Source organism: Triturus cristatus, chromosome 11, assembly GCF_964204655.1.
Source record: "Triturus cristatus chromosome 11, aTriCri1.1, whole genome shotgun sequence".
Taxonomy (NCBI): domain Eukaryota; kingdom Metazoa; phylum Chordata; class Amphibia; order Caudata; family Salamandridae; genus Triturus; species Triturus cristatus.
The window spans coordinates 117939885-117963304 of NC_140594.1; the positions used below are offsets into that span (position 1 = coordinate 117939885).

Here is a 23420-nt window from a genome sequence, read left to right on the forward strand (position 1 = left end):
ATCGCCGAGGATTCCACCGAACCCCTAGAACAGGCCTGTGGCTCTGCATCTGCAGTCCATCTTCAGAATTGTTGATTCACACTGGTCAAACTGGACATAAGACATTAACCTGCAACAGGTTGCATGCGGATGCTCAAGCTGATCTAGGTCATCAGCCCAGATCTTCTCCAAATCTAAGGAGACACAAGGCTAAAAGGAGAAGGAGCAGATCACCGAGGAGAGGTGAAGCTCCTTCAAAGCCAGATTACAGGCATCCAAGAAAACATTCACATCTACTCATACAAGGAGGTGCAGCACATGTCTTGGTGCAAAATGAGCCATTTATTCTACCATCAATGACCCTTACCCTTTTGATGACTGGCAGCTTTTACAGATAAAATGTTACAGGCAGCAGCAAAATTAAATATTGCCATTTCAATTCGATGACAAGATATATCACGGACCTGAGAAAAGACTGAAGCCCAGGGGCCCTCCCTGCCCTGAAGTGCAAGCCTGATCTTTAACAACCTTACAGGGGAACTTTTATTGCTTTTGTTTTGCTTTGGAGACACAATGCACCTGAAAACACCCTTATCCACCCAATGAACAAATATTGGCTTCAACAGAGAAGACTGCAAAAAAACAGCCAATCCACCATCTTCAAGGAAACAACATCTGCTGTGGTCTTTTATTCCACCACAAGGAATGTACAGACTCCTGGTGTCTTTCACTGCTGCTTCCTTTAAGAATGCCCTGTCAATCAACCAAGACAATCTGACTATGTAGGAACTGCCATCCAATCAAGAAAGAAGCTGCAGAGGTCCCTGCTACCCACATGCAGCATAATGCCGGAGCACTGGCACTTGACCAAGGAAAACTAAAGCCAGAGGTGTTGCCAACCAAATGAGACAACATGAAGGGACAGAGCCACTCACCAAGGACAGACTGACTACAGATGGCAATGTGGCAGATCCAAGACAGACTATCTGTATGGGATGCTGCTACTTATGTAAATGAGACTGCAAAGGCATTGCGGACTAGGAACGGCAGACTGCACGGGCACTGCCACCAAAACAAAACCGAATGACTGGAAGGGACACTGCCATCAAATGAAAGCAGACTGACTGCAGAGGCATCACCATGCAACCAAGAAAGATTGGCAGTGGAGGTATGCACATCAATCAAGACGGCAAGGGCAAACCCACCAACCAAGACAGACTGCTGGAATACCCACCCATCCAGGAGACACGTACTGCGGGAACGATAGTGGTGAATTAGGATCTCTTCATTTCAAAACAGACTGACTGACCGACTGCAGGGTCATTCAGTAGATAGATAAAATACTTTATTCAGTATAAAAAAATACCATAAAAGTACAAAATGAAATAGATCATAATAAGAACAGGTCACATAAGTGAGAATGATGCATGCTCAGTCCATCCATAAATAAAAACCCGTTAACATATAAAATTCATATTTAGGGCCAAATACGGGACTAGCCTCACCAATCACGAAAATTCAGAAGGGGTACATCACGTAATGGGAGAAATGCATAACAATTCAACAGCCTAAAATAAGTGCATGTTCAATCCCTCCTGGATTAAGCAAACCATTCCCCTCGTCAAATTCATTTCAAGTCCTTTAACAGGGTCGCGCTAGATGCCACGTTTGTTCACCGAGTACCTCTTGTATTTCTGAGTCTGACAGCTGCCCTTAAAAAGTTTACAGTGCAGAACAGATTTAATGCATCTGAGGACAATTTTAAAAACAACAAGGCCACCTTAGCGTGTTTAAATCTAGCATTTTTTTTAATACTATTATTAAACTGACACCATTACGAATTTAAGAATGCAGCCCTGGTCTGTTCCCATCGTCTGCTCCATGTTTCCGCCAATTCCTACTTCTCCCATAACACACATCTCACACAGTTGACTAACTACAGTTAAACAAAATAAAAACATTGCTAATACCCATGCCGTCATAAAAAGACACTGAACGCATGAGACACTCCGCTCCTACATCCCAAAATAAAGAAATAATTTTAGGTGAACACTCACTCTCCAATGAGTTCTTGGTCATCTGTTCTTTGGGATCCCTTACGTTTCTGGCCTTCAGATTCTGAAAAAAAACACAAGCAGGCGCAAGTCACAATAGTTGTGAAATATCACGACACTCCCATGACCGTCCAGTGTACGACATAGGAAGACCTGACCCATCTCATTAAGACAATCATCATATGTAGGATGCTGGAGGCACAGAACATTCCACCTCCTTCATCAGATGTTCACGTTTCAAACTAAAAGATCCAAACTTTTGGTTTCTACATTTTATATTTTTAAGCCTACAACTTCATATTTCAATCTAGAATCACCAAACATCCAAGCACCACCATGAGAAATAAAATATGTTTGGGGTACCAGCATCTCAGCACATTCCAGCACCATGAAGTGACAACACAAAGCAAACATCTTAGCTCCTGAAGGGCCCCAAGATGTGCATCCAGGGATGGCCCCAGTGCAGTGGTGCAAGACATTTGCTGAGCACAAACATCTCAACACCTTGAATACCATCAGATGTGCGAAACTGAATACGCTCGAACACTCGCTCCAGCACAATCGAATTTCGGAGAGGAATGAGTGAAACATTTGAGCACCCTAAGACCACCATACCCCACAGCCCTACATAGCCATTATCGCCAGGTTTACCTACAATCAAGGCCTCGGCGAATTTACATTAACTAGTCTTGTGCATGCCAGAGGCTACCAGCACTGAGAACAGAAGAATACTTTACCTCGGAGATTTCAGCAAACTGGCCATTGGCTTGGCAACACTTCTCTGCTGTTTCCATAGCTACCTCGTAGTTGTCTACAAAGGCTCGGTACACTCCCAACTGGCTGGCCTGCAGGGGGAAAAAAGTTATACGTCCTAAACAGATACACAACGACTGATGGCAGATCACATGAATGGTCTTTTACAAGTTAACTTCTACCCGCCCTCCAACATTCCGACATGCGGAAAGAGGGGGGGGGCGATGTGTAGCGGTGAAGTGTGCGTGTTTATAGCATGTACTCTGATGGGCCTCAACACCATCAGGGAAAAATATTTTCTGCAGAACACTGTAGGTGAGCGAGCTGATGAAAGGGAGACTCGGTACATTGTGTGACTGGTGAACAAGATCTGGGCTCGATTCTCAGTTCACAACTGATGATTTATATGTTATGTTATGTTATATAATTTTATATAGCGCACGGATGCCGCAGCAAAGTGGCGTCCCGGCGCTTTGGAGAATAGTAAACACAACATGACAGAAAAAAGAAAAAGATGGGCCTAAATTGTGGTGAAAAGGAAAGTTTTAAGAGCCTTTCTAAAAGGAAGCAACTCAGGGATGGAACGCAGAGGGGCAGGCAGAGAATTCCAAAGAGTAGCCGCCAACACTGAGAAAGAGCGTCCGCCCATCCTAGATTTTTGGAAACGTGGCACGATGGCCAGATTAGATCCAGCAGAGCGAAGAGCTCTGGCAGGAACATAGTGCTGGATAGTCTGTGCAAGGATGGGAGGGGAGGCTGCTTTGAGAATCTTAAAAGTTAAGCAAAGAGCTTTAAACTTAATTCTCTGCCCCACCGGCAACCAATGAAGATCCTGAATAGTCCGACGGGCCGAGACAAACTTCGGAAGGCCAACAAGCATCCTAGCTGCCGCATTCTGAACTCTCTGAAGACGAGATAACTCGGCCTGATTAAGACCCAGAAACAGGGAGCTAGCAAAATCCAGCCTGGTGAGAACCAGGGCTTGGACAATAATCTGTCTGGTCTCCGCATCGAAGAACTTAAAAATAGGTCGGAGACACTGCAGGGTACCGAAGCAGGTACCAGCCACACGTTTTGTGTGGGAAGTAAAAGAAAGCTTATGGTCGAACCACACCCCAAGGTTTCTAACCTCAGTTACAGGGGAGGGAACGGGGCCAAGATCGGAAGGCCACCACTGATCTCCCCATAGTTCACTATCCCTACCAAAAATAATAACCTCGGTCTTAGAGGCATTATGTGTATGTTGCTTGAAGTTAAAGCACTAACACTGTCATGATTGAAGTACCCACGGCTTGAAAGAGGAAACCAGGGCTCGGGGGAAGGGAAGAGAAGAACATTAGGGCCTCTCCAATCAAATGATCTCCCTCAAAACACAGTCCACATTGTGGACAGAGACCGTATCTGACACTCACGGCGAGCAAAGGTGGCTTTTGGGAAGCCTTTGGAACAAGAGCTCACTCCTGAACCTAGACACGTAGTGGAAAAGCCTACTGTACTGGGCCGGAAAAGTTATAGCGGTCCCCTCTACATGCCATGGGTCTCACAACAAAATAAGTGCGCAGAGCACAAGTTTGAAAGGAATATAAAAATATATATTTACAGAAAAGACATAAGGGAACTGTGATGAATGCTTCTTGCCGAAGGTGAAAGACCTTAAGTCTGATCTAGGTGAATATATGATGTTACTTAGCATACCGTTACTCCGCAGGTATTTACTTCGAAGTTTTTACTTCGCAAATACCTTTATACTACGCATGATTTTAGCGCGAATGCTTTTACTTTGCAAATATATAGCAATACATTAAAATGCTTTTACTTCGCAGTTAATTATTACGCATACCGTTACAACGGGATATTGGTACTTTAAAACAAAAAATTAATAGTAACCTATCCCCTGGCACGCACCCTGACCCCTAAAAACACACCATACACTCCAAAACCCTATCTCACCCTGACCCCTAAAAATATCCCAGTATTCCAAAACCTAAACACACCCTGAACCTTAAAATTAACCCCTACACCCTAAAACCCTAACCCACCCTGACACCTAAAATTACCCCAGCAACCCAAAACCTAAATGCACCCTGAACCCCAAAAATACACCAGCACCCCAAAACCTAAACGCAACCTGAGCCCCAAAAATATCCCAGCACCACCAAAACCTCAAATGCACCCTGAACCCTCAAAATACCCCCATGCACCCTAAGAAACCCTGACCCCTAAAATTACCCCAGCACCCCAAAACATTAAACGCGCCCTTAACCCTCAAAATACTCCATGCACCCCAAAACCCTAACCCACCCTGACACCTAAAATGACACCAGCACCCCAAAAGCTAAACGCACCCTGAACCCCAAAAATACCCCCAACACCCCAAAACCATCTCACCCTGACCCCTAAAAATATCCCAGTACCCAAAACCTAAACGCACCCTGAATTTTAAAATTACCCCCCACACCTCAAAACCCTAACCAATCCGACCCCTAAAAATACCCCAGCACACCAAAACCTAAACGCACCCTGAACCCCATAAATACCCCAGCACCCCAAAACCTTAAATGCACCCTGAACCCTAAAAATACCCCCTACATCCCAAAACCCTAACCCACCCGGACCCCTAAAAATACCCCTGTACCCCAAAACATTAATTTGCACAGTAACTCCATTATGCGTAGTAAGTGCATGCTGAGTAATGGAACATGCGTAGTAAATGCATGCTAAGTAAATGCATGCTAAGTAAATGCATGCTAAGTAATGGTATCTGCGAACTAAAATATGCGTAGTAATGGTAATACGAAGTAATGACCGCGTAGTAAAGGTAGAATACTGATCTAGACTCCCTCTGTAAGTCAAGGGTGAGACTGGTGACCAAGATCTGGGCTCGATTCTCAGGTCACCACTGAGTTTTACCACCATATCTAGACTTTCTCTAATGACTCTATACCACCTTTGGCCCAAATGACAGACAGAAAATAGCTACTTAAACCACAAGATGATTATGGATTCAACGTTCCTGTCACAGGATCAAGAGAAGATAATGTGGTGGGCCTAGTGTTATTGGGGGTAGAAAGAAATACTGAAAGCAGCACATTTGAAGGTGGGAAGGAGTTGTACATTGGCTATCACACCCCTGTTTATGAGTGCAAACTTTTAGGGAACAGAACTTTAGAGATGGAAAAGTAAAAGTTTGTTTGTGCAAAAAGGCCAGAGGGACCCCCTTCCAAAGTCCAGATTTAGCAGGTTAGACATTTGTAATTATCTTTATTGGTTTTACCTAATTTACAAATAACTATACTATTGCAATCCCCTTACATCTTCCTTATATTGAGTAAACATGGAGTTAATGGTTATACTGTGACACAAAATGATATAATGAGTAGTAATATTACTAGCCTGCATGCATTGTTCAGTGTTGAACAGGAATATGTATTAGATATCCATGAAATATTTTAAAGCAAGTGGATCAGTTGTAAAGCATCAATACACTAACAAGAACAGATCTGGCTATCAAGCTATAATCCTTTAGTGCTTGGGTGTCTATACTATTTAGGTCTCGCCTGGCGTTAACAGCGTGCATGCGCTGCCCTCGCCATGCCAGGGCTTCTTGTAATCAATACGATTTCTGAAGCTCGTTTTCTGTTCCGCCCGTGTTTTCCATTGGTGCGCGTCATTTTGCATCACCAATTATGCAAAACCGGGTGTTATGATTGTCCAGGAAGATTTTTAGTTCCTCCTGGTGACCACCCTTTCCACTTTTGGCCCTGCCCACAGGGATTGGATCTTTTACTTGCGACGGGAGGCAGTGTCTCTTAATTAGCCGCTAAGCACTTTTTTTTCGCACCACCCGCACATGTCTCACAGGGATCAGCTGTGATTACATGGAGCTCGCAGCCTCGCGTACTAGCTGGACAGATAAGCAAACTTTTAATCTATAGTATTTAACAACCCCTGTGAGTGCTTGGAGCATTTCCGTCGGGGGAGATATATATATATATATCCTACTGGCGGTCGCCAGTAGGTAGTTATAGTTAGGACCACGTTTCCATAGGAAATCCGCAACATTCTATTTTGAATAACTTTGGCGCCGGTCGACGAATCCTCGCGAATTTTTCAAAATAGGTGGGGCGCTACGCTCCGCTCCTACCCTGAAAGTCTCGGGGGGATTCGTCAAGCGGGGGCTGAGATAAAAGGGGGGTCCCAAAACGCGTTTTTCCCATGCATTTTTCCATAGGACCTTTAGACAGGGCTACAGCCCGAACCGCTGAACAGAATTACTAGAAATTTGGCAGAGAGGTAGTCCTCAGGTCAAGGAAGTGCCTTTTGTAGGTTTGGTGTAAATCTGTTCAGTAGATTCTGAGAAAATAGCCTTTAAATCAATATATATATCTGAGCCAGCTTACGGTGCGCTTACGGTACGCTTACCGTACGCGTACGGTGGCGTGCGCGAGCGCGATTCTGATTGGCTCTTAGATCTTAGTAAACATTCGAATCGGCCGAAACCAGGAAGCGGCGGCCGCCATTTTCTCTCTCGCACTGAGAGTGATTTCTAAAATATAAAGCCCAAAAACATGTAAAGGGGCTGTTTAGACAGCTCCCACACACATAGCCATGTTGAGGGAGTCCCCAAAGATCCCCCAAGGCCAAAAACGGAATATTTATTTTTTCGGTAATTTCGCCGATTACGCTTACCGTACGCGTACGGTAAAAAATTAAAAAAAAAAAAAAATTATCCACACTCTCTCCCCCCCCGTGTGCAATTGATGCCCGCAGGGCACCAATTGTGCATGGCTTATTACAGATGAGATAAACTAAAATATTAAAAAAAAAAAAAAAAAAAAAAAAAAAAAAATGTATCCACACTCTCTCCACCCCGTGTGCAAATGGTGCCCGAAGGGCACCATTTGTGCATGGCTTATAAAATATACGAAAAATTAAAATATTACCTTTCAAAACGAAGTGCATCATATGTCCTCCATGTGCGCACGGTGCGCGAAGCGCATCGTGCGTACATAGCCCATCTAGCGTAACGTGGGCACGCGGTGCGCGTAGCGCACCGCGTGCCCACCGTGCGTGCACGGCACTAACTGCGTAAAGTGGGCACGCGGTGCGCGAAGCGCACCGTGCGCGCACGGAATGAACTGCGTTAAGTGGGCGCGCACGCCACGAATGGCGTAAAGTAACTTAGCATTTAAAAAACCGTACAAATTCACTGAAAAAACCATAGGTTTCACACACGTTATAGTTAGGAATTATAGGCCCATCTAGCGTAACGTGGGCACGCGGTGCGCGTAGCCCACCGCGTGCCCACCGTGCGTGCACGGCACTAACTGCGTAAAGTGGGCACGCGGTGCGCGAAGCGCACCGTGCGCGCACGGAATGAACTGCGTTAAGTGGGCGCGCACGCCACGAATGGCGTAAAGTAACTTAGCATTTAAAAAACCGTACAAATTCACTGAAAAAACCATAGGTTTCACACACGTTATAGTTAGGAATTATAGGCCCATCTAGCGTAACGTGGGCACGCGGTGCGCGTAGCGCACCGCGTGCCCACCGTGCGTGCACGGCACTAACTGCGTAAAGTGGGCACGCGGTGCGCGAAGCGCACCGTGCGCGCACGGAATGAACTGCGTTAAGTGGGCGCGCACGCCACGAATGGCGTAAAGTAACTTAGCATTTAAAAAACCTTGCAAATTCACTGAAAAAACCATAGGTTTCACACATGTTATAGTTAGCGGAAATTTTACTGATAAAAAACCAATGAAATTCCCCCGTTATAGTTAGTGCAGGCAACTATAACTCACGCGACCGCAATCTTCTGCTGATGACATATGTGTCTTTATGAAAAAAAAATATTTGTAATATATGTATAGCTAAAAATGTATGGAAGAAGACATGGGCAAATAAGTGTCTAAATACAGTATTAGCATCAGCAGAGGATTGCGGTCGCGTGAGTTATAGTTGCCTGCACTAACTATAACGGGGGAATTTCATTGGTTTTTTATCAGTAAAATTTCCGCTAACTATAACATGTGTGAAACCTATGGTTTTTTCAGTGAATATATATATATATATATATATATAGATATAGATATAGATATAGATATATGTTCAGCAAATCATGTGAAGTTGTATTTCTAACCAAAGTGCTCAGCAAAGACACAAGTAGGGATTAAGACACCCGTTTGTCGCATCCTCATCTGAATGGTTGAGAAAGTTGCGCAAACGAATCATACGGTAAATGAACCTCTAACAAGTGACCAGATCGATAAACTGCAGCTCTCGGGCTGCAAGTAGGCGACGTCCGCCGCCTTCTCTGCCCCCATCAGCCTGTTTATCGGCAGAGTCAATATAATAAACGCACGCAGCAGTCTTCGCGGTGCTGGAATCTGGCCTGGCCTGGCTGTAATCGGATTGCACCTCGCGACACCTTTTTAATTATGGCCTCCATTAATGAACCAAGTATCGATGCTGGGTTCAGGTGCATTAAGTTATGAAACAAAAGCTGAGCTTAACTCTCTGACCTTTGGCATGCCAAAGCTCTCTTTTTTATTTTTACCCCGGAAGCAAGACGATTAAATAGCTTTAATTGTAGGGTGAGAGAAAAGGTGTAGAAGTTCACTTTCATGTGCTGTCACGTATAAATTTGCTCAGATCTACACGCCATCCGGCCCCTGCAAAACATGATGCAGGGATTTTGCGAGGCCAAGTGTAATTGTGCCCTGCAAGGTGGAGCAGAGAGGATTGTGGGACATAGCAATGTTTGGACGGCAGATTACCATACAAATGTCTTGCACCTCCTTCGAAGCAGAGGGAGAGCAGTAGGGGCGCAAGGGGGGCCCTATTCAGTCCATGGCTATGAGTACCTGACAGCTATGGGAGTCTCGGGGGCCCTCGTCACATTCTTCAGGGTCCCCCATCATGTTTTGTTGCGACACAGGAGAGAAGCTTTGGACTTCAAAGTCTGTTAGTACAAATGTAAAACGCAGGTGCATGTTTCCAAAGGAGAGCCATGCTGTGAATGTGAGTACACAAAGTATTGGGAAGATTAACAGTAAAATAAAAGAACCATAAATCAGTAGGCGCGAGATCTCGGTCATGTCAGTGCTTGGGAATCAGTCAAGCACAAGCAAAGACAGTGCGCATTAGAGTTCTGTCCGAGAAGCACTTACTCATTTGCTTTGATGATTTCAAAGTCCAGGATAACATTATGCTCCATGGACTGGTCCCTTTAAATCCTATTTCGCGTTCTCTCAGAAATGTTTGGTAACCACAGACGCTCTTGTCCTGTAAGGGGACTCGATGGTGGAGTGTCTTTGCTAGTCTGTCTGATTACAGAGAGGCTTGGTGCTTTGAGAGCTGTAATGCTGTTCAACATGTGGTTGGGTTGAAAAGGGGTTCGCTCCCCACCGGTTACACTTAACCTCGACCCTGTGAAGTAGTAAAGTGGCCCCACTTCTTTAGCCTTGAGGAGTGCCGAACCATTGGTGCCTGACGTAGCAGCGCCTCCCCACGCCGTGAGCATTGAACCCTGGGACAGAGGAAAACAAAGGCCAAGAGGCGCAGAAAACAGAATGCGAATAATATAACCGAAAAATAATTACCGTAGTGAAGTCAGCTGGCCTAACGGCACAAGGATTAAATAATGAAGGAAGCAGTAAGAGACAGTGGAATTAAGAGTGTAATAGTATATATTCGGTTATGGGAAAATAGAGGATTTCAAAATTGGGATGCATAAAACTTAGTAGGTGCATGATGATATTGGGCCTACTTAGAGCACTTGACACTTTTCTTTTTTTTTTTGTGGGTGATATGGCAGGCACTTGCACGCTACTTGAGTATTTATTTAATATTCTGCATTTGTCAGTTTAAATTGGGCTAGAGCATGTTCTCTGTTGTTGGAAGCGCAGTAACCTGTCCACTTGCCGGAAACAGGCTTTTCTTTCAGGCTTGGCAGTGTATGCGAAGAAAGAAGTAATTGGTGGGGTGCCAAAAAAGACTTTTGCACCAGCACTAAAGCCAGCCCTGTCATGGCCTTTCTGTTTTTGGTTATTTAATTAACAGTTGGGTCATTAGGGCAACTGTGGAACATACTTCAAAGTACATGCTAATTACATTTACTGCTATATTCTATGTTTCAAGTTTGAAGGCTATTTTTACTAATGTTTTTTTGCGGGCAAACCAGATGGTGGCTGTATGGGGTTGGAGCCCAAGGTCAGCTGTGAGATAAGGTGCACTGGAGAGGGGTGGTAGAAAAGTGGATAATCAGGCCTGGAAGGGAGTGCGTTGCAGAGTCCGGGGTCAGGTGGAGGCAGTAATGAAGAAGGATCCTCCCTGAAGGCTCGCAAAGAGGGAGCCCGAGTAGTGTCACTTGCCTGATACTCCCACCTCAGAATCCTCCTCTTCCCATCAAAGGGACATTACATGGACAAAAAAAAACTTTTTGAGAGTGATAAGATTTAGAAAGATTTGGAAAACAGTGCATTTTACTGGGCTTTGTAAGACTAAAAATAGATAAAGGAGGGCTGTGAAGCAGGCCTGGCTAGACATATAAGTGACAAATCTGGCCTGCAGTGGCCCACCCGAATGCACCCTTGGCCCACCCAAATAACAATTCCTGGAGCCGGGCCTGCCTAGAGGGTCTGGGTCTTATGGCCGCATGAGGGGCATGCATACCTGCCAACTCACACGATATCGGCTTGCATCACAGGGTCTCCCGGGAGGAGCCAATATCATAGGGTGGCAGGTAAAAAGAGCTGAAAACCAGTGTAAATAGTGGTTTTCCAGCTCGTTTTCCGAGGCTTTAAGCTGCCGACGTCCATTAAGGGGCGTGAAAACACCCCAGTAAATCGGCACCAGCCTCAGCAAGCTTTTTTATTGGGGGAGTTTTGAGCTTGGGGGCGGGGTTCAAAAGTGTCTCCTAGATACTTCTCTGGACGAGGTCCCGCCCCTTTCATGGCCCGCCCCCTTCTCCCAAGTTGGCAGGTATGGGCATGCCTTTTAGCGAGCGCACACAGGACCTGCAGGTTCTCCCCATTTGCAGGGTCAAAAGTTCAGGCCCCACTAAAGGGTTTCAGTTTCGACCTCTACCCGCACGGTGCGCATCTCAGGCCTCACCCGCAGGGTTCCCATCTTAGTCTTCATCCACAGGGTCCGCATCTCAACCTCATCCACAGGGTCCGCATCTCAAGCCTCATCCGCAGGGTCCCAATCTCATATGTCAACCACAGGGTCCCCATCTCAGCCTTGTCCACAGGGTTCCCATCTTAGTCTTCATCCACAGGGTCCGCATCTCAACCTCATCCACAGGGTCCCCATCTCAGCCTTGTCCACAGGGTCCCCATCTCAAGCCTCATCCACAGGGTCCCCATCTCAAGCCTCATCCGCAGGGTCCCCATCTCAAGCCTCATCCGCAGGGTACCCATCTCAAGCCTCAACCACAGGTTCCCCATCACATATGTCACCCGCAGAGTACCCAGCTCAGGCCTCTCCCGCAGAGTCCCCAGCTCAGCCTTATCCGCAAGGTCCTCATCTCAGGACTCATCTGCAGGATCCCCTTCTGAGGCTTTATCCGCAGGATCCACATCTCAGACTTCTCTCACAGAGTCCCCAGCTCAGCCTCATCCGTAGAGTCCCCATCTCAGCCTCATCTTTAGGGTCCCCATCTCAGGCCTCATCCGTAGGGTCCCCATCTCAAGCATTATCCGTAGGGTCCCCATCTCAAGCCTCAACCACAGGTTCCCCATCACATACGTCACCCGCAGAGTACCCAGCTCAGGCCTCTCCCGCAGAGTCCCCAGCTCAGCCTTATACGCATGGTCCTTATCTCAGGACTCATCTGCAGGATCCCCTTCTCAGGCTTTATCCACAGGATCCACATCTCAGACTTCTCACAGAGTTCCCAGCTCAGCCTCATCCGTAGAGTCCCCATCTCAGCCTCATCTTTAGGGTCCCTATTTCAGGCCTCATCCGTAGGGTCCCCATCTCAAGCTACATCCGTAGGGGAACCTGTGGTTGAGGCTTGACATGGGTACCCTGCGGATGAGTTTGAGATGGCGACCCTACGGATGAGGCTCCCCCATCTCAAGCCTCATCCATAGGGTCTCAATCTCAGGCCTCACCTGGATGGTCAGGCCTCAGACCCACATGGTCTCATCTCAATAACAACCACAGAGTCTCTGTCCCAGGTAGTACCCCCAGGGTCTTTGTGTCCGGTAGCACCATCAGGGTCTGCATCTCAAGGTCCATCTATCAGCCTCAGGCTGCGGTTGCAGACCGCCTCTCGGCCTCCGGCTGCGGTGGAAGGCTGCCTGTCAGCCTGGGGCTGCGGTGGCAGGCTGCCTGTCAACCTGGGGCTGCGGTGGCAGGCTGCCTGTCAGCCTGGGGCCGCGGTGGCAGGCTGCCTGTCAGCCTGGGGCCGCGGTGGCAGGCTGCCTGTCAGCCTGGGGCCGCGGTGGCAGGCTGCCTGTCAGCCTGGGGCCGCGGTGGCAGGCTGCCTGTCAGCCTGGGGCCGCGGTGGCAGGCTGCCTGTCAGCCTGGGGCCGCGGTGGCAGGCTGCCTGTCAGCCTGGGGCCGCGGTGGCAGGCTGCCTGTCAGCCTGGGGCCGCGGTGGCAGGCTGCCTGTCAGCCTGGGGCCGCGGTGGCAGGCTGCCTGTCAGCCTGGGGCCGCGGTGGCAGGCTGCCTGTCAGCCTGGGGCTGCGGTGGCAGGCTGCCTGTCAGCCTGGGGCCGCGGTGGCAGGCTGCCTGTCCGTCTTACCCTGCAGGGGGTTTTTAACCTGGGTCCACCACACCGACTCAGTGGGTCCACAACTTGTTTGCAAAAATATTACTATTATATATATAAAACAGCAATTACTAACAGATAAACAATGTATATATGCATAAAACGCAAACTTGACTGTTCTATGAAAGAAGGGATTTTTAACTGGAGGATACAAATTAAGTTTGTGTCCTCAGCTTGATTGGTGGGAGCTTCATAAAGTACAGAAATTGGAATATATTATGGGTGACTGCAGGCCTCAATCGAAGCACTATTGAGGCGCCAAAAAGAGAGCATGCACTAGGAGCAAAAAAAAGACTGTGATATGCAAGAGTCTAGCATATTGCTTCATCTTTTTAAAATAAAACCACATATTGAAAAGCTCCAAATTTCCTTTAAAAATTAAAATGTTGATTTTGGTATGTTTTTTCTTTGCGAGTACAATATTTCATTACTTGCGTATTTGCTTGATGCATGTTTCTGTATTTCTTTGTATTTTTTGAGGCTCAAATCAAAGAAATTAGGGGACTACAGAAATCTAAATTTTAAGAACTCCTGCGCTAGCGCTCCACCTACATATTCTATGTCTTATGCCACCCCCTTTGCAAAGACAACCTTCGGTGCCTCAGGCTGAACTTGAGTAATTCTAGGCTCTATATAAACGGTCTTTGTTCTGGGTGCCACTTACAGGGTCTCGTGTCCCGGTAACCCTATAGGGTCTCTGGCAGGACCAGCAGGGTATATGATGCACATGCAGCACTTTTTTTTTTTTATAAATAGTTTTATTAAAGAAACAAGAAACAATAATACAATAAAAGTATCAACGCAAAGAAAAAGAGCAGTTGTCAAAATGAGCATATCACAGAAACTAAACACCTCATACATATAATCAATAAACTCAAAAGAGACAATACAGATAATGATACGAGCACACAGTGACATTAGATCATAAAAGTGTCTCCTTATCAACATTGAATGGGGATCATCATTTGCCTGGACATCCTCTGATCTCCTATAGCACCCTTTCGGCCTGCATGCACCAGTCCATGTCCTCGGCCCAGTCCTTGTGTCGGGGCACAACTCCCCCCTTTCCATGTTCTGGCTACATTGCGTTTTGCTATGATACAGCCCAGAGAGACCCACAGTTGTTCGGTCCAATTGAGGTCGGTGGCGTCCCAGATGTTTAAAAGACAGAGTCAAGGGGAGGGTTCTATTGATTTCTGACATATTCGGGACATAGTGGACAAAACCTCACTCCAATACTGTTGAAGAATTGGACAGTCCCACCACTGATGCAAGAAAGTACCTAAGGAGCCACAGTCTCGGAGACAGAGCAGGGGAGATCGTCAGACCCATTTTAACAAATGCTGTGTTGGTGTAGTAGGCCCTGTGGCCTACTACACCAACAGTTAAGTTGTATAAGCTTAAAGCGGGATCAGATTGCCACCTCCCTAGGAGATGCCAGGGCCTCCCTCCAATCTTCGTCAGGTATATCCCGCACATTTTCCAACCATTTTGTGCCGAGTTTATCAAAAGGTTCCGGTAAGTTATGGAGTATCTTGCGGTAGGTCAGAGAGATGGCCTTGTCTGGAAGGTAGTCGTCGAGGAGCCTGTCCTCTACAGGTGAAGAGACGGGCAAAATTGAAACCCTTGGGGATGGCTTTATTTAACGCACTAGGCGCCTGAAGATATCGGAACGATTCTCCCTCCTGTAACTGGTATTTTACTTGCAATTCACCGAATGGAACCACCGCACCCTTCCCCCACATGTCCCCTACTGCGGAAAGACCAATCAGGTCCCATTTATCAAATCCAGGTTGACTCAATAGCATACCCAAGTGGCAGGATTCCAGCAGTGGAGTAACCCGCGTAATTTTACCCTTCCAGCCCAACGTGGCAGTTGCCATGTGCCAGATCAAGACTGCGGTGGCGGTAGGGGTAAAGATGTGTAACTGCTTAGGCCCCCCCATATAACACCCTCATGTAATTGCCCGCCGCCATATTGAACCTATCCATTCTGTACGCTGGGTCTGTAATGGGGCGGCGAGCCCAGTGGTTGAGAACCACTAATTGGGAGGCCCAGTAATACGTTTTAATTGCAGGAAGAGTAATACCCCTGTCGTACCAGCTGCGCGTGAGTTTTGTCAGGGCAATTCGGGGTGTGCAACCGATCCATATTAGTGAGCGGACCTCGGAATCAATTGTTTGGAAATATTGAATCGGGAAGGGGTAGGGTGCATTCTGTAGGGTATATAGGAAACGGGGAAGTGCCATCATTTTGAAGAGGGCAGCTCTACCCAGTAGAGTAAGGGGCAGTGTCTTCCAGTGCTGCACGTCACCCCAGAGGCGACGCAAGGGAGGAAGGAGGTTCTTTTGGTGAAAGACGTCGGCATCTTTCGTGACATAGATGCCCAGGTAGCGAAAGCCGTCTGTGACTATGCCAGCAATGCAGCCTGGAGGAAGCCGTGGGGGCTCCCCACTGAGGACACAGATCAATGACTTGTCCTAGTTGATAGTGTAGCCCGAGTATTTCCGGAAGAGAGTGAGAATATGTAGCACCACGTGAACTGAAGATTGGGGTTTGGCCAAATATAAGAGAATGTCATCGGCATAGAGGGAGAATCTGTCTGACCAATCCGGGGCCCAATTCAGTCCACGGATAGAGGGGTCACCTCTGATCCATAACGCCAAGGGCTCTAGTGCCAGAGCGAATAACAGCGGTGACAGGGGGCAGCCCTGTCTCGTACACTTCCCCAACTCAAAAATTGCTGACCTGCCACCGTTTATCGAGACGCGAGCCAAGGGTTTAGCGTATAATAGACGCACCCAGGGCATAAAACGTGGGCCAAAGCCGTACCTTTCCAGAGAAGCAAACAGAAAAGGCCACTCCATCATGTCGAACGCCATTTCAGCTTCTAAGGACACAATTACAGCGTCTTCTTGTATGGTGGGGGCTCTGCCCAGCACTCTGAAGAGGCGACGGAGATTGAGCGCCGTATTTTTAGTCGGCATAAAGCCGGAATGGTCCGGGTGTATTAGTTTATGGAGATGGGGCGAGAGGCGAAGGACCAGCAGTTTGGCCAGGATCTTGACCTCTGGGTCGAGGAGGGAAATCGGTCGATACGAACCAAATTGGTCCGGGGGTTTCTCGTTTTTGTGTATTATGACCGCAATGTTAGCCAATCACTGTGTTTCGGGCAAAATTCCACGTTCTACACTCTCATCATACATCCGCACTAGAAACTGAGCCAGCACCGAAGAGACTGCTTTATAAAGCTCGATTGGAAGGCCACTAGGCCCATGGGCTTCCCGGATCGCAATGCACCAATCGCCTTAGACACCTCTTCAGGAGTCAAGGCGGTGTCGAGGTCTGTAACGTCTTGAGGGTCTAACCTTGGCGGGTGGAGAGCAGGTCGGCTGCTTCTTCCTGTGTGGAGGTAAATGTGGGGACAGAGTTGCTCAAAATGGTCAGCGAAACACTCAGCAATCCCATCCCGGTCGCATTGTCTCGCACCATTAGGAGCCACAATTTCAGCCACCCACCGATTTGCCAACTCACGCTGATCTAGCCATGCCAGAAATTTAATGGCCTTATCTCCAATTTCATATACACGATATTGAGTGGTTCGGTAGAGCGCATGGGCTGCCTCCTCCCTGGCTACATTGTTATACTCCTTTTGTTTCACTGCAAGTCTGTAAGAAGTGCCAGGGGAGGCGGATGGGATGAGTTTGCGTTCGAGATTGGCCACCTCTAGTTCTATATCCTCTAGTTGCTTACGATTCTCCTTCCGGTGGCCCGCCACTGCCGGCACCCCACACCCTCGAATAACCGTCTGATATGCCTCTCATAGCATCACATCCGATTTGACAAAGATCTTGTGTTCTGCGAAGTAGTCTGATGTGGCCTGTACCAGTTTATCCCATGTCTCCGGGATCCAAAAATACCATGGGTTGAGGGCCATCTCCCGACGGGAGCGGGAAGGCACACCACCGTAGTGAGCCAGGATAGGAGAGTGGTTAGATATGCCCCTGGGCAAAAAGGTGATGTCACTAAACATAAAAAGCTGCGTAGCTTGGCAGAAGAGGTAATCAATACGGGACACACTTCCATGAACCTCGGAAAGGAAGGTGTATTGCCGGTCAGAGGGGTGGTGTGTGCACCATGCATCCACTAGTCCCACGGCTATTAGAAAGCCAGACACGCGTTTCCCCTGTGGTTCACGTTGTTGGGGTGGTAAGCGATCCAAATCCCCAGCCAAGGCGGCATTACAGTCTCCCCCCCAGGAACATGTCTCCTTCGGGTAGAGTCAACATGTGGGGGCCCAAATCAGTCGGAGTGGAGATTGGGGGGTATGTAGAGGGAGGTCACATTGAGAAAGCGACCCTTCCACCGTCCAGACACTGTGACACAACGGCCAGCGGGATCGTGTGCATTTGTTTGAACCTGAAAGGGAAGGGAGGCGCGTGCAAGAATGCCCACCCCTCTGGACCCCCGTGTGTAACCCGCGTGTGCATGCAGTTTATAGCCCCACCGATTGAGTGCGCAATATGTGGTGCCAGGAATATGTGTTTCTTGAAGCAACACGAGGTCATGGGTATGACGTTTCAGATATTCCAAGACTATCCCCCTTTTTATCCAGTCGCCCAATCCGTTCACATTCCAGGAGATTATTTTGAGTTGACCCAGGGAGGCAGAGGCTATAGGAGTATCACTCATTTACATCAGAGAACGAGAGGCCCACTTGCCACAGGGCCCAGGAAATGACAGTGCGCAATGGGACCCATCACCACACCGGGAAATGATAATAGGTGGGTCACGCAGGACCCCTGGCGAGAATCGACAGACCCTTGAGAGGAGACCCACTGGACCACAGAGGGAACCCTGTGCGAGGGACCACCCCCAAGCATATTAGAAGTATACAGGTTAGATCGTTGTGTGTGCTAGTAACCACCCTACAATTGTATGTGATCGTAGTAGACAGACTGCTCATAAAACAGAACAAAAATCGGACAAATCCCTTAATAAAGCAACCTGAAACACCCCCCCCCCTGCCTCCCTGCAATGTGGACTCAGAACTGCCCACCACCTCAATTTGCAGAGTGCTTGCAGACCCATAACTAGAACCATGTAGAGGGGAACGCTACACAACCAATCTAACCCAAGATTCGACCTTCTTCCCCCCCCTAAGAACAGTTACAGTTGCCCAAAAAGAAACCTAAAGGATCTAGTCTCTCCATACCAGGAACACGTAGCACCAATCGTTCCGGGTGATATGTCCCACCCCCAAAACCAGGCCACAATTACAATAGTTTTAAAGTGCTCATTATGGGAGACAACACGTGTTAAAAAATGTTCGGATGTCGAATGCCTCCCATCCTCCAAAACCAAGGAGCGTGGCCAGGGGCATCACAGTCAGTATCGTAGCTGATCACCAAGTGTGAGGTGTGGACCCCATTTCGTGCTAAGTCTGCCAATACCTGTGTCGTAGGAACTCAGTCAATCTTTCCTAGAGGACGGTTGAATCCATGAGGTTGATCCCGGGATGAGCCACCACAGTCTACGGAGGAGCGCCACCTCTCCAGCCAATCCCTGGCCTCCTCCGGGGACAGGAAGAACAGCGACTTACTGTCTGATTGCACACGCAGTTTTGCTAGGAAGAGCATGGCATATTTCAAATTGTGGGCCCTGAGAGCTCGCTTTATTTCCAGGAAGGAGCGGCACTCTGCAGCACTTTTTAAGTGAAGTCTGGGAAAAAGGTTATGCTCGAGTACTCGAATTTTAGAGGAGGACCACTCCTCGCAGCTTGAAGGATGATGCTCGGGTCACGAAAATTGAAGATCCGTGCCAGGATGGGACGCGGCACAGCGCCCGGCTTCGGAGGGCCTCCAGGCACCCTGTGGGCACGTTCGACTGAGAAATATTTAGAGAGGGACAGGGGTTGTAGATGATTTTGGATCAAGTCTTCAACTAACAGGTCAGCGGCCTGCCCCCTCCGCCCGTTCTGGAACCCCCAGGATACACACATTGTTTCTCCTTGCGCGCCCTTCGTGATCTTCCAATCCAGTCTCAAGATCGGATGTCTGGGCCTGCAGTTGCTTGACCGTCGATTTCAGCCGCGTCGCGGAGTGCGTTAGTGTGGCGATAGAGTCTTCATTCGCCTTGACCCGCTCCTCCATATTCTTCAGATCGGCGCGGATAAGGTTGACATCAATAGAGACAGTGTCAATCTTGAGTTCCAGTGCCGTACTGACTCCCTGGACTGCCTCCATAATGTCTGATAGTGTCAGGCCCCCATCATTAGGTTGTTGCTTCGCCTCCACACCATCCGACTTCCCCTCTGTTTTCTCGGGCTTGGAATGGGCAAATGTCGACAGTTTTTGCACAGTGGATGGCTTGGGGCCTCTAGCTGTGGCCATTGTGTCCCGATCCACCCCTTTGACTGGGAGTTGTCGGATCAGGGGTGCGCAGAAAGCCGGGTATACAGGATAGCAGACAAGTGAGGTCAGTTCAGCTGCTCCAGTGACCCTTCGTTAGAGAGCAGTTTGCAGCGCAAAATGGCGGCGGCGGTTTCTCAGGCAGTCGCAGTATAGCACATGCAGCACTTTTAGGGTCTCGGTCTCAGGCTGCTGCACCTGAAGCGTCCCATTGATAGGCTGCTGCGCCTGGAGTGTCTCAGGCTACACCTGCAGGCTCCAACCCTAAGACTGCACCTGCAGATTCTTAACTGCAGAGTCTCATCCTCAGAATGGGTATTCTCAACCTCACAATGCGCCTGTAGATTCTCATCCTCATGATGGAGATTCTCATCCTCACGATGCACCTGCAGATTCTCATTCTCATGATTATCATTTTATGTTCCCTTAGTGTCACTGCAAGAAAGCAGTGGGGCGACGCTCCTTTACCTTAGCAGAGGAGTCGCCACTGCCCACGGTGCACCTGCAGATGCTCAGTCTAAACCTAGGTCTTCCCTCGGAGTCTGCATCCGCAGATTCTCTGCGTTTTGACCACCTCTTTCCTCACCCCGCCTCTGATCCATCCAAATCCAGACTATTTCGTACTTCAGGAGACAAGGTGAGTGATCAAAGAAGAGGATAATAAGCTCAAATCTGAATCTTCAATTGCGCCCCTTTTCTCAATTCCTGCTCCATGATTTCTGTGACTTTAGAAGAAAGCACAACCACAAAACACAGCGACTGAGCTGCCTGGGTGCCATCTTGGTTCAGACGTGCTCCTTTCCCTGGCTCCTTTGTGTGGCTTGGAGTCTCTGTGCCTCTTAGAGTGATGACCCTCCCCAGGCCTTTCCTGTGTTCTTGCCAGAGCACGTGTCGGGGGTACACACGGCGTCCACCCACTTCTTTCACAGCCTGAACGCCGTCCACCCTGTCAAGAATTTGGGCCCCACTGAATAATGTGCTTAACTCATCCCGGTGTAATTTCCGAACACGGGGACACTTTCAGCAACGCCTGCACGTTGTCTGCTTTCCATCTGCAACAAGGCGGGGACGGGGCTTTCTGATTTTAGACTCCTGCTGGGCCCATAACAAAGGCAGAATTTGAGGGGCATCAGGCCTCCTTTTGTTCGAGTTCTTGGCTGGGAGCAGCCAGGAGCCTCACACCTGATGAAAATGAAGCGGAGGAGAAACAAAGGCTCACACCTTTTTAGCACTCCACACATACAAGAGAGGCAGCTTTTCACTTTGTTCAGCCCCTGTTTAGGAGATACGGGTGCACTGTAAGAATATCAGATGTGCTGGTCTTTCCCAGTATTTACACTTAGGAAATTGCATTTATATAGATTTTACTTCCCCTGAGAAGGTGAGGAAAAAATTTAAGTAGCACTATTGTTACTTGTATATCCCTACTCATTGCAATGCAGGGTGTCAGAGCACTTTACATCAGACGTGCATATTACATTTACAAGAAATTATATACGTTTGTAAATGAATGTACAGGATGCGATACATAAAACTGGGCGATTACAAGGTGTAGAAGTCACATCATCTTCCCTAGTTCACTGTGCTATTATCCTTGCAATGCGCTCAAACGTGCATGTGATGTCGCAAGCCGTGATGTCACTTGCATACTGCCTAACTAGGTTAGCACTCCCACTTCTTTTTTAGGTCTCGCCTAGTGACGCAGCACATGCGCTGCTCGCCTTGGCGAGACCTATAGTCGTCGGTTTGGTGGGTGAAGGGGGACAGGACATGTGCGCGCCTGGACAGCTGATGTGCACGAGCACCGCGTCTTTTGCTTGCGGGCTTGTTAGGTCTTCAGAGACGGATATAACATGTGCACTCGTACGCATTCAGACACGGACACGCTCGCACCACTCGAGGGACGCTGCATTTGTTTTGCTTCAACCTGAAAGCCGTCCCGAAGCTGCTCCGGCCTAACCACTTTCACCGCGCTGGTTTAAAAGGGCTGCCGGCGTCGGATGCCAAAGTCTAATCCCATCCATTAGCAGGCCGCTGGCTAAAGGAGAGGTCTCCGATTCCTGTCCTCCCATCTGTTCTGCCGTCCTCGTAATGTCCGGATGCTTGCTCTCGCTACCGAGAAGCAAATAAAGCAGAGAAGAGGGATCTGTCCTGCGGATTACCCCACTTATGGTCAGCCCTAGGCAGGGTCAGCTTGCGGTGTTGTGCAATTTTGCATACTCACCTACCTGTGCTTCCACCTAATCCTGCGACTGCTGAGTCACTTAAGTTGCGACCCAGCCTCCCCTCTTGAAGCTGCGGGTGTTGGCAGGACAACCTGGGCCCGTGGCTCAGGACACCCAGTGTAGAAGCGAGCAGATGCTGTGAACCATCACTGGAGCTCTCCTGAGGACCGCAAAGACTGGACTCCCACAACTCTAGAATTATTGTCATCCTGCAACTGTTCTCCAAGGTCCTGTGTCTGCCTTAATGCTGTCGCTGTCCCTCTACATTAGCAACTAATTCCTGTGGGTGGTGTCGTGACCATGGATACAGAGGGCTGAGGTAAGTTTGCATGCAGACCGTTTCCCATTTGTAAAAAAGAATTCTGTCTGTGCGAACACGTATTTCCCCAACTATGATTGTTAAAAAGCTCAAAAACGATTCATTCAAGTAAAGGAACAACCAGTGGCCCTCCGTATTAAAGGAAGGAATACAAATTCATGCATATTGGCTCTCTAGATGGATTCCCACTATCCCCAATGTTTTCCCTAAATTATACCCACAGCTCACTTACTTTTGGAAAGAAGAATGTGTCTTCGAAAGAAACCTTGAAACTGTTTAATAGTACTAAGTGAGGCACCAGTTTGAACAGAAGGCTTCTCTTGCTTGCCTGACTCTCCTTTAAAAACTCTTCTGACCCTCCCCGCAGACTACATGCATTTTTCTGATGGTCCTAAAAGAATCCTTCAGTCAATGATGCTTCTCTTCGAAAAAAGTACTTTAACTCAGATGATATTCTGGAAATTTAAACAGCAACTCTAAACTCTCTTAGTTCGCATAAAGCGTTTTCTTCATCCCCAAAGAGACAGCGGCAGCTCCTCCGCTAAGGCAGAGGTGCGCCGCCCCACTGCTCTTTGAGCAGTGCAAAGGAAAAATAAAATAACGCAACATTATTATCAATCTATTTTTTAGTATAGAGCCAGCTTACGGCTGGGCGGGGCTGGCTTCTCGTCAGCAGGGGGGGAGGAGGAGCGGTGGGCATTATGTAAGTGCACATGATGATTTGACCAGCCAAACCATCATGCACACTTAGCATTTCTCCACCTGGCTGAGTTGTACAGCCAGGTGGAGAACTGTCCCAGGCACTGCCTGACCAGCCAAACAGGCTGCTCAGACCAATCACAACGCTGCTGACATGCTGGTGACAGCAGCGCTGGGATTGGCTTAGAGAAGTCTGGGA

The 23420-nt window shown here is 48.2% G+C and overlaps 1 protein-coding gene across 1 annotated transcript in view; it reads right to left on the reverse strand.

The window, feature by feature from the left end:
- BCR (BCR activator of RhoGEF and GTPase) overlaps positions 1-23420 on the reverse strand; it is a 419493-nt gene that overhangs the window by 198823 nt on the left and 197250 nt on the right. The window contains exons 5-6 of the mRNA XM_085633565.1: positions 2771-2878; positions 2037-2097 (exon numbers count right to left, since the gene is read on the reverse strand). Coding sequence (XP_085489691.1) covers positions 2037-2097; positions 2771-2878 — 169 coding nt within the window. The remainder of the gene's footprint in view (positions 1-2036; positions 2098-2770; positions 2879-23420) is intronic.